Source organism: Euwallacea fornicatus, chromosome 20, assembly GCF_040115645.1.
Source record: "Euwallacea fornicatus isolate EFF26 chromosome 20, ASM4011564v1, whole genome shotgun sequence".
Lineage (NCBI taxonomy): Eukaryota > Metazoa > Arthropoda > Insecta > Coleoptera > Curculionidae > Euwallacea > Euwallacea fornicatus.
In genome coordinates this window covers 2,106,651-2,118,516 of record NC_089560.1, presented here as the reverse complement: position 1 = coordinate 2,118,516, position 11,866 = coordinate 2,106,651, and the positions used below count along the sequence as shown (strand labels likewise).

The 11,866-nt window shown below is 33.1% G+C and overlaps 2 protein-coding genes across 2 annotated transcripts; one reads left to right on the top strand and one right to left on the bottom strand.

Annotated features, from left to right (window-relative positions):
• Positions 1-5,519: 5,519 nt before the first annotated feature.
• LOC136345679 (jerky protein homolog-like) lies at positions 5,520-7,999 on the bottom strand. The gene is made up of 2 exons (XM_066294207.1): positions 6,365-7,999; positions 5,520-6,302 (listed from the first exon to the last, which is right to left on the bottom strand). The coding sequence occupies exons 1-2, from the start codon at positions 7,169-7,171 to the stop codon at positions 5,520-5,522; spliced, it is 1,590 nt and encodes a 529-aa protein (XP_066150304.1). The 5' UTR covers positions 7,172-7,999.
• Positions 8,000-8,325: 326 nt separating this feature from the next.
• LOC136345538 (venom allergen 3-like) lies at positions 8,326-10,978 on the top strand. The gene is made up of 6 exons (XM_066293963.1): positions 8,326-8,480; positions 9,574-9,692; positions 9,765-9,843; positions 10,207-10,367; positions 10,599-10,705; positions 10,782-10,978. Exons 1-6 carry the CDS (start codon positions 8,402-8,404, stop codon positions 10,843-10,845), a joined length of 609 nt encoding a protein of 202 aa, XP_066150060.1. The 5' UTR covers positions 8,326-8,401; the 3' UTR covers positions 10,846-10,978.
• Positions 10,979-11,866: the final 888 nt, after the last annotated feature.

Here is an 11,866-nt window from a genome sequence, read left to right as displayed (position 1 = left end):
GTTTCGAAATGGTTTTACTTTTTTACGAAAATTGCCGCTGCTTCCACAAGCAGGTTTTTTATTAAAAAGACCTCTACATTCTTATATTAAATTGGAATAAATTCCTTCAACACTTTCGGAAGGAAAATGTTTAATCTAGATAAAAAGACACATAAAAATGATAATTCTTGTAAATGCAATTCGTGAATGCAGCGAATCTAGTGAACGAAAAAGGCATTGTTACTTTCGTTGACGTCGTTGTGCGGAGGCCGCATATGGGAATACGGTTTTGTCCGTATCAACTTAAATGTTCTAAGTCCATTTCAATAAAGATTCCAACTTTAGACTTTACCCTAAACTGGGTTTAATATTATTTTATCAGCTGGGAAGCTTTTTTGAGAAAAATGTTAGAAATATAAATATAAAAATTGCGAAAACTGAAACATGTCCGTAATTTGGAGTAGCATGGATTATAAAGTTGATATATACACCAGTGGAACATATGACTTACAAGTCTCTTCAGGTCAATTCGTTTGGATTACCAAGGTACTTAGCTGTCTACAATAAGTAGTATTAACTCATTGTATATATTAAGGATAAATTATTCTTTTCAGCGGACACGGTATGCTATAAAAGAAGAATATAATCTATTTAATATTAGAAAGTAAGATGAAAAATATATGGAAATTCAACTAGAGGCAGAACCACAATTTCACAATGGATGTTCAGTACGTGTGAGCAGTTACGATTAGGTCTCTGCGTTGGTCAAATAATATTAATTATGCCAAATTCAACACATCATTAAAGTGTGTTATTTCACTAGTTTTAAAACTGGTGATCGTTTCTGCACAAAATTGTGCCCAACTTGGCTTATTTAATCAAATTTGTTTCTACCAATAAAAATGATCCCTATAAAAATAGTGATAATAGCCACCCTGTACATAACCCCATTGTACAGGATATCTCTTTAAAAATTTTGTTCCCCTGTTAGCTCGAAATGGAATAGGCTTTTTTAAATCGCGAAAACACGACGAATTTATTATCGAGAAGGAACAATTTTTATATAGAATTCACTGCATCTTTTTCAACCTTCTATCTCACAGAGCCACCCTTTCAAATACCTCAAATCGTAGAGAGAGTTAAGTAAATATCATTTCAAAGGGCTTTCGATTCTCTACATTTTGGTACCTATTATAAAAATAAAGTATTATTCATTTATCTGCGGTACTAGTCGGTGTTAATAATTGCTTAAATGAAGTAAAGTTTGTTGCGATAAGCCGTGTATAGAAAGAATTGAAATTGTTTTTATTTATGGGGAGGAAGGAAGGTGGGTAAGAAGAACAGTCGAAACTTTTGCTGCTAGAAGTCCTAATTCCAATGTGAGTCACAGATACGTTCTGGACTTAACACACAGTAAGCGTACACAGTTGCAACTCGAAACAGAAAAAAAAATTATTCCTAAGAAAAATTCAATATTAATTATTGAAAAAAAAAATCTTCGAAATAGTTAGAGTTTGGAATAAATTTCGACTTGCACCAGAGGCATACACAGTCGAGACTTGGCACGAAAAAATTTTAAAGCGTTTGAAATAGCTCAATTTGCTCGATAATTTTTTGACCACGTCCAAAAATGATCCTAAGTACCTCCAGAAAAGCCAAAATTGCGACTAGTTCGGGCTTCAAACTAAAATTCTATTTACGTTAATCTCAACGACCTGACGAAACTTAACTCTGAACCACAAGAAACAACAATCAGAACTCACTCTCGAGCGCCAAAAGCGTGAGCCAGAATCACGTCAGCAACATCCACTTTCACTCACAAAATGATAGTTAAACACCAACACTTTCACTCAATAAGTGATGGAGACAGTAATGGCATATCTCAAAAGTCTTTCGGACGAAAGACAATCCGATTATCCCGATTATTGTTGCAGTACACATTAGGAACATCTTGCCCACAGCCACGTTAACATAGGACTGAATCACGTACCAAGTGATATCGGTACAACCTGCCCTTTGTAAAGACACAGCTGATCAACCTTGAAAACGATATACGATAGGAAGTAATTTGCCATGTTTTCAGATTTAGTCAAATGTAGGAAAATTTGCCAATTAAAGGCACTAGTTTCATTATGCAACCATACTTCGACAGAATTATTGAAATGAAAAATTGCTATTGCAAACAGAACTTGATCGAAAAGATCAAAAGGCTTTCGGTAACAACACTAATAGAGAATTTTCTAAATTGTATTTATAATTGATATACATACATATACAGGATGTAACAGATTATCGTGCGGATATTTCAGGGGGTAGTAGTGCTCGGTAAAATAAGAAGAAAATACTAATGCATCCATAGTCAAAAACGTACTATTTTTACATACAACGTGACAAAGTTCGATTTATTTTCATTTTTTTGCTATTTTTTTAGTGCATACTTTTGAATAGTAAACTCAATCCTAATTTAGTAAACACCTTAAGGACACTTCTCAAACATAAAATGAAAAAAAGTACTGAATGCTTAACGGCAAAAATCAAAATTAACCTCGAACTTAACCTTAAACTCATGCAACCCTCTTGGTTTTTTATTCTCAATAATTAATATGGATCGGTGGCTATTTGTGCAATTTTTTTGCAAATGGTAAAAGATACGAGAATGATACAAGAGATCAAAAAGTTAAAGAAATGAAAAATGAATCTAAATGCGAAAACCGAACTCATGCAGTATGTGTCAAAAAAAAGTTAAGAAGCAAAAAATAACACGTGACAGAGGAAAATATGAGACCCTGTACATGGATACCAACGATTTTGATATGTTCTTGTAGAGGCTCTTAAAAGGACACAGAGATACGAAGTTTCGTTAAGTTATCTTTAGGCATACGAAAGAAAATGGCAAAAAATATAAAAAACAATCGAACTTTGTCACCCTGTATATAAAAAAAGTTGCATTTTTGACTATGGGTATATTAGTATTGTCTTCTTATTTTACCGAGTTCTACCACTACCTGAAATATCCGCATGGGAATCTATAACATCCTGTATAATGCGAGTATACTCCTTACCAACGTTCAGCTTTTGTCTAGTTTTGTTAAAAACTTGCGCACTCCGAGGGTTGAGTGATATTTATATCGGAACTTATAAATTTAATTTTGCACATTTTCGGTCGAAATTTGATCATTTTCGCGAGCGACACGGGAGGAAACGCGGAGACGCCATTAAAACTGACAGCTCAAGTGTTATTCTTTTGTTTCCAAAAGCTTCTCAATTCAGAGCGTCACTTCCGGATGACGTAGATCGCCAAACTACTTGTCGATTTATTTGAGCTGACAAATCGATGTCAAAAGAGCGGCCCTGTCGCAAACGAAAATAACCTGGAAGGGGTCTCCTCAGCTTTGTTGTTTCTTTTATAATTTGGAGTCCAATTTTGCATATTGATTTATCTCGAAGGAGGAAGGCGCCTTAAAAGGAGAAAAAAAGTTAGCGTCGTATCTAACGAGTTTTTCGAAGAAAAGAGCATCCGATTATTAGTTCATTCCGCATTACAAATATCTTGTTTATCTTGCTACAACTCGGCTGAAGCATCTAAGAATAGATATCGTTTGTTAAGTTACCACTCAGGAGATGAACGACAAATACGATTCCGATGGCTTCCAAACATTCAAATATCTTTGAATCTTTTTTGCAAGAGTGCAGTACAGGATCGGTCTAGACATGAAAACGATACGTGACACGAAGTAATACACAGGATATACAGAGTGTTTCATACACATACCGATAATCTTTTAGGGGGATATAGGGCTCATAAAATATTTAGAAGGAATAAAGTTAGGTCCGAAATCGCTTCATTTCCAAGGTAAAGGGCGTTTAATTTTTATTTCTTTTCACATTTTTTATAATATTTCAAAAACGGTTTGGGATACGGACATAGAATTCGGGACCCGCTATGGCGGAATTCATAATATTCCGCTCATTATTAATAAAAAAAAGCCTCTGAGTGTTTTGTTGCTCAAGTAGCCGTTTCCGAGATTAAAGAAAAACTATTTCTCATTCATGTGCCTCCTAAAAAACAGGTATAGATTTTCAAGTGCACTTTTTTAGTACGATTTAACAGAAATCGATTTAACTTAATTTTAGTAGAGGTGGAGGACGTGAATACAAACATTTTTTGTCTAGTAAATTGTTGAATGTTTGTTTGTGAAAAATTGTTGTTGCAAATTAACGATTTTGACTAGAAGAAATAAGACTCATACGATAACAAAATGTATTATACTGTAATGTAATGTCTCATGTAAATGCACATAAGTCAATATAAAACAGGTAGAAAACAAGTGACAAATGTTTTGTAGCAAATTTTCAAAATTCCGGCCGTTTTCCTCTACACAAGCATTGCACCGTTGATTCATGGATTCGCGAACCCTATAGAAGAATTTTTTGCTTAAAAAACTTGAGGCAAGTTGAGCAGCAAGACATTAAGAGGTATTTTTTATTAAGAATTAGTGTAGTATTATGAAAAAAATATTCGTATTAATAAAAGTCGCTGGTGTAAATGGAAATATTTTGCCTACTCTGGAAAGTGCACACTTATCGCGCCATAGCGTGTGTGAATGTGTAAATTTTATGTCCATATGTACCCTGTATCCTGGAAACGAAGCGATTTCGGATCTAACTCTGTTCGTTCTGAATATTTGTTTTCATGAATTCTACATGCACTGAAAGTTTGTCGGTATATTTATGAAACACTCTATATGCTTCAAGAAAGACATGTACCATAAACAGTGACAAGAATCACTTAGTGATCACCAACACAAAAAATAAAAAAATTCGTATTCTAAATTTATGAGATTGATGAACAGTTGCTGAACTGAATAACAAATTGGCCACCAACTACGACATAACTTGTAGACACACTTCTTACCCCAGACGCTGACTACGATTTAACTCGCATATGTTCCGTTTGGCCACTGTTAAGCTACTACGAGTCTCCTCTCATAGTATAGTGTAAATATGAATATCTGGCGTCCCGGAGGAGAGAAATAAATCAAGTATTATAATAGTGAAATTTTTAGCTAAATTTGCATAAACTAAAAATGTGATTTTTATCTAGTAGTTACGATATGTTTTAATGATATTAAATTATTCAATCAAATCATGTTTTTTTGAGCAGGTTCCAAAAATTTGGTGTGGCGGTCAACGTGTTAATGCAACTTTTCTTTTGATACTCGTCTCGACAAACAATTAGTTAATAAGTTAATAAATTGATCCATTGCAACAAATTCCTAATCATACGTACGAATGTTTAAATAAAATCTAATAGATAGTCTGTATAGCTCTGTATATACATACTATCTATTTTATATATGTATATACAGCAGACGTTCGATAATGTGAACTAATTAAAACCAAGTGTGGTTCACATTATCGAAATGTTTCCATTAGCGAACGTAATTTAAAAATTCAAAGATTTATTGAAAGAAACGTTTAATACTAACATACCTATAAAAAATTAACAAATATTCTTTTATTGTAGTAATAAGTAGTTATTAATTAGAAGAAAAATAATCAGCAATTTTAGTCTGCGTAAATTTGCGATTAGCATTATCTTCCAATGCCTGAGCCCGTAATTTACGAAGAACTAAAATATCCGCGTATGACACTTCTTTTCTTTCAGCCCAATCTAAAGCTTCATTAAATATATGTACAGCTTGGGCATCAGTCACCAAACTTTTTGCTTCAATGGAATCGTCTTCATCATTCTCACTGTTCTCATCTTTAGTAGCATCATTCGTTAGTTTGTCCTCGTTCCAAATATTAATATCAGCTGAGGTACAAACAGTGTTAGGATTCACTACTTTCAATAAATTAACAACATCCAATGATGCACTATTGACAATAGAGTCAACGCTGGATAGCAAACGTTCTCTAATTACACTTAAGGGAACATTCTCTTCTTCATTATCTTCATCATTGGTACTAAACAGCTTATTCCAACATTTTGCAATAGTTTCCTGATTAAGTTCACTCCAGGCCATATGTACATCTGTGACAGCTTCTCTTAATGTTACTTTTTTTAAAGCATCAGATATGTTTTGAGGATTCTTAGACAAAACAGATGAAAGTAAAAACTTTCGATAGTACAGTTTTGTTAGTCTTATTATATTCTGGTCCATTGGTTGAATTATTGATGTTACGTTAGGAGGCATGTACATAACAAAAATTGACCCATCTCTGCTCCTCAGTTGTTGTTCTGGAGGATGACATGGTGCATTATCCAATAGTAATAACGCTTTTATTGGAAGCTTCTGTTCTTTTAGGAAATTTTTTACCTACAAATTGAAAAACATCTTTAAATTATGCACAGATCATTTGTGTTTGTTTATTGTTATACCTGAGGAACAAAGCGCTTATGAAACCATTTCAGGAATATACCGCTAGTCATCCAGGCGGTTTTTGAACAGTCATAATCAACAGGAACTTTAAAATTTTTAAATGATCGTGGATTTTGTGCTTTTCCTATTACCAATGGTTTTATCTTGTGTGAACCATTAGCATTAGTACAGGCCAAAAACGTTATTCGTTGTTTTTCTGTTTTTATACCCGGAGCAGATTTTTCATATGATGCAGCGTAAGTTTTCTCTGGTAACATTTTCCAATAAAGACCACTTTCATCTGCGTTGTAAATTTGTTCCATTCTTAAATCTAACTCTTTAATGATTTTTATCAATTTTTCTTTAAATGGTTGTACTAATTGTGGTTGTGCTGATAATTTTTCACCAGATATAAATAACAGTCGAATTCCATATCTTCCTTTGAATCGTTGCAGCCAGCCATCACTAGCAACGAAATTTTCAGTTTCTTTCAGTTTTTGATTTAACAATTTAGCTCTCTCTTTAAGTATTTCGCCACTAATTGGAACATGATTTTCCCGCTGTTGTAAAAACCACTTATACAGAGAATTTTCCATTTTGGGTGCCTTTGCATTTTTTAAAGTTCTTCTATTTCCCGGTCCTCCAAATGTATTGCACGTTCTTTGTAAAAGTTGTCTTTTCATGCGCTTAATTTTGCAAATTGTTGCTTTTGATACACCATATTTTTTTGCTAATTGTGTTACTCCAGCGCCTAATGAAACTTCTTCTATAATTTTCACTTTCTCACTTAATTTTAAACATTTTCTTTTATACGACATGGATGCCATGATCGTAAAAATGTATTAACGCATGCAATGTATTGGTTGTTATAACGTATGTATAAACGTGTTCTAAACACCATCTACGACTGGCTTGGTTTGCCAGGTTTGTCGTACTTTCTTGCAAAGGTGAATCCCCAACATAAATCGGCGATTCACCGTCGCAAAAAGTTGTTTACGTCATCGAGCGTATACATTGTTTACATTATCGCGTGTTCCGTTTGATGCTATAGAACGAAGTATGTGTTTACATTAGCGCAAGTTTTAGTTATCCCATATTTACGTTATCGAGCGTCTGCTGTATATATATATATAAAATAAATATTAATCAAAACACTAATAGGGAGAAAGATTTCAGAATGATGAAAAACATCAAACTTGACAACGCAACAGTCGAGTTTAACAAATGAGATATCACAATGTAGAGAATGAAGACGCTTTTAACATTACGTATCACTTAAATACCTTTAACATTTGAGATGTTTGACGGGGTGGTCCTGCGAGCTAGAGGGTTGATAACGGCGAAGTACATCTTATAAAAAAAACTGTTCCCTCTCGATAACAAAATCTTCACGTTCCCGCGATTAAGAAAATCTATCCCGTTCCGAAATGATAGGGGTGGGAAGTATTCAAATTGACACCCTGTATATATACGTACTTTTCAAGCTTGACGAATTCAAATTACGTTTTGGCAAGAGATAGTAGAAACATTTTGAGCATACAAAGTGAAAAAAATTGCGGTGTGATATTTTCTTTTGACATTTTTATGTCATCGAATAGACTTTTCGATAATAGTAAATTTTTATTATGTAGCGGACCCAGGGCTTGTGTGAATAACACCTGCAACGAGATTAGTTAAAACATATGAAACAATTAGTATATTGAAATTAGTCTTATCTGCTAAAGAAGTGAGTGAATAGGTATATTATTGGGTGTCTCAGTAAACTGTCAGCTATGGGAGCAGCAATTGTATTGAAGATATTAAAACTATTTAATCTTATATCACATTTTATATCTTATAATCTTCAAATAGAATAAACATTGGAATTATACTTAACAAACTATTTCGAAATACTTGAATACTCGTAATTAAACTTTAGACACCCTATAAAATTGACTTCACATATTTCTTATCACAATTTTCACGAATTAGTCATATACGTATACAAGTTGATTATTCCAGTACTATAAAAGATCCAAGAAAATTCTTATAGAGAAGAAGTAGTATAATTCAACAAAATGCATTTTAAACTCCTTTGGTTGTTGATAGTGGTGGCTCTAATCAGTTACTGCGAAGCTCAATGTGGTCGTTTATTAGGTAAGTTTTTGCAAGCTATGCTAAACTGAGGCGAAAACATGACGATTTAACACAATTAACCCAAGACCATACATGGATGGCATTTAAAATACAGGATGTTAAAATAAAAATTAAAAGAGAGAAAAAATGAATTATTCTGTTTGCACTCGTACTATCTGAACAAAATGTCGCATCAGAGTATTTTTGGAGACGAGAAATCAGAACCTGTGTATACGTTCGATGCACACTGTTGGAGGTGCTGTCAGCGCTAGGTGAATTCTCTCTAAAGGGGCGTAACTTTTTTATCACCCGGTATCAAAATTTTTTATGTCTAAATTTTTGTTTTCCTATATGTTGTACGAAAAAGGATATCTTGATACAACTCCCTATGAACATTCCTTTTTGAGATATTTGAAGTTTAACGTTCGCTGCATATCTCGAAAAATAAATTTAAAGTGCATATTTATTCGTACAGTTAAAACGAAAAAATGAAAATATTCAATTACATTTCAATTTTTATTACTTTTTGAATGCTCATGTTTTTATTTGACTATGCCAATGTTTTACTATTTATTTTGTTGTGCTGTACAAATACGTTTTAAAGTTAAATATCCCAAGATAGAATGACTGGAGTAGAAGACCAAAATGCTTTTTCTCCATAAAATATGTAGGAAAACACAAATTAAATCATAAATAAATTTTATACCAGATGTTAAAAAAGTTATGCCCTTTTAAACAGAGTTCATATAGCGCTAATGACGCCCTTTAAAATATGCATCGCAAATGTAAATGGATATAAATTTCTTGCTTCCAAAAACTCACCGATACGCCATTTTGTTTAAATAGTGCAATAACAGATGGAGTCATTCATTTTCTTTCCTTTTGTTAATTTTCACTTTCTCGACCGTTTTTTAAAAATGAATTATATATATATATAATGTAATATAAAAGTTTTTTTTAAGCTTTCACTGTTGGACTAAGACAAACAGGGTTAAGTCGTCACATTTTTTCCTCAGAAATTTATAGAACAACTTTGTACAGACCTTTTAGAGACACGTTGAATATTTTGAATTAGAAAACAGTTTAATATTTTACCTTTTTGTCTTTTTAACAGTAAACAGTATACCCCAAGCAGATGCCGACTATATTGTCAACAAACATAACGAAGTCCGACTACGCATAGCCAATGGTCAAGTGGAGGGTCAACCACGAGGAATTAATCTGAAGAAATTTGTAAGATATTTCCTTACTCTGTAGATGCGACACTATGTAAACTGTTATGTTAAATATTTATTACTTTTGTAGAAGTATGATGCAGCTCTAGCAGAAGCTGCCCAGGAGATTGCCAATACTTGTGTCTTCGAACATAAAGCAGTTCATGACGGTAAATATGTGAATTCCATTATTAGTGAATAACAATTTGTTGAATAATAATGTGACCTGCGTCTTAAAAAGAATAATAATTACCAAAAGGTAAATAGAAACGAACTTTATTTATTATTATATTCTATAATTCGATCTTATATATACAATATTATGTGAAAAAGGGGTACTTAGTTACTAACGACTAATTGTATTAGAAAATATTCATGCTTTTTATCTTAGAGCTGACAATTACAAATGGCAAGATATGATATATTTTGAATATGAAATGACCCTGATTACAGCATGAGTCTCACAGTTATTTCGTATAATCATGATAGCTGTGTTGATTAAAGATCATTTACACGATTCATCTTCTTTTCAGACCGGTTTTCGGTAGGTCAAAACCTTATCTTGACCAGCTCGTCAGGCCCCTCTGATGGTACTGACTGGAATTCTGCCATAGAAGGTTGGTTTAGTGAATATGTTTCCTATAACTATCAGGAATGTTGTGAGGGGTTTGAAAAGACTGGACACTATACTCAGGTAATAGTTCTGTGCACTGAATATGAATCGTTATTCTATATTATATAGGGTAATTCGCATCTTACGGAGGAAAATTTAAGGTAGATACCAGAGATCAATATAAACATGTTTTGTTAGTAACCATTTTGCCAAGTCTTGTTGGGAAAAATTTATTTTGAACCCTAGTAATTACCCTATTAAAATTACAGTCGATAGTTACGAATGATCCCCAGTAGAAAGAATTCTTTCCAGGTGGTTTGGGCAAATACGGAATACGTGGGGTGCGGATTTGCTTATTATGACAATTCTGACGAGAATTTCCCTTACAATAAATTTTACGTTTGCAATTATGGACCTGCGTAAGTATCTGCCTGACGATTTTTCATTCTGGGTTGACATAATTCGCTGAAAATTCAAGAACATTTTTCCTTTTAGGGGCAATGTGGGAGGGCAGTTACCTTATGAGACTGGCGATTCAGGTTGCGAAAACCTGTGCTAATTTTACATGCGGATTTGACACCCGTTTAATAATTAATAGGTAATTAAATTACTTACTTAGGTAATATATATATAATAAGTTTTCATATTTATTATATGTGTAACGTGTCCAGAAATAAAAATTTCGTGAATAATTGCATGCTTTACTTAATATTATTATTATTAATCCATACCTACTTCTGTGAAATTATTATGGAAAGTTTATTACTATTATTTTGCTACAAATAATATATGATTGCGGTGAGCAACTGTCGCAGGTGAAAATAGCAAAAACGATTGTATTGCGGCGTTGTAAAAATTTGAATCACTGTGTATTTTGGTAAAAATTCAAAATTGACCTACTTTATATGGGCGTCTTAAAAATTTGGAAAGATAATCTACACCCTGACAAAGTATGTATATTTGTCTGTTTAATTTAAAAAAAAACTGCAACAAACCCTGCAAAACCCAATTTTTCTTAAGCGTCGAAAAACTTCGAGTTACAATTGAAGTTCGTAGATCTTGCAAAATAGCGATGAATTGATCTAAATCTACAGGGTGGGCTTTTTAAAACAGTCCACCTGAAATATCTTGTATGGAATTTTTTTCTTCGGAAAACTCCGGGAAACGTCAATTTTGCATTTAAAGACGATGATATTTTAAGACGGTTTTATTACACAATTTAAAGGCGGACCAAAACAATTTTAGCATACTTATAAAGATAATTGAAATACCTTTGGTTCTATATCTCATTTGACCCCCCGTGCCCTTTAGGATCCTTGAAGAAGTTGTCACCCTGTTTAAAGGGATGACTCTACATCTATGAATTTATGATATAAAAATGTCACCCTTAAAAGTAAAATTGACGTATCTCGGGGTTTTCCAAAGAATAAAAATTCCTTTCAAGATATTTCAGGTGGACTTGTTTAAATGGGTCACTCTATATGCATATGACAAGTTAGTTCAGGTTAGTGGGACAGACTTCTATGTACGACAAAACAAAGTATTTCTCAAATTTCCAATGTCTGTTAAAGAAGAATGTT

Excerpts from the sequence above, each read along its gene's own strand:
- LOC136345679 (XM_066294207.1), bottom strand. The coding sequence starts at position 7,171 with ATGGCATCCATGTCGTATAAAAGAAAATGTTTAAAATTAAGTGAGAAA. Across the intron at positions 6,303-6,364 it reads ATAAGCGCTTTGTTCCTCAG|GTAAAAAATTTCCTAAAAGA; the intron begins GTATAACAATAA and ends TTCAATTTGTAG.
- LOC136345538 (XM_066293963.1), top strand. The coding sequence starts at position 8,402 with ATGCATTTTAAACTCCTTTGGTTGTTGATAGTGGTGGCTCTAATCAGT. Across the intron at positions 9,693-9,764 it reads GAATTAATCTGAAGAAATTT|AAGTATGATGCAGCTCTAGC; the intron begins GTAAGATATTTC and ends TTACTTTTGTAG. Across the intron at positions 10,706-10,781 it reads GTTTGCAATTATGGACCTGC|GGGCAATGTGGGAGGGCAGT; the intron begins GTAAGTATCTGC and ends TTTTCCTTTTAG.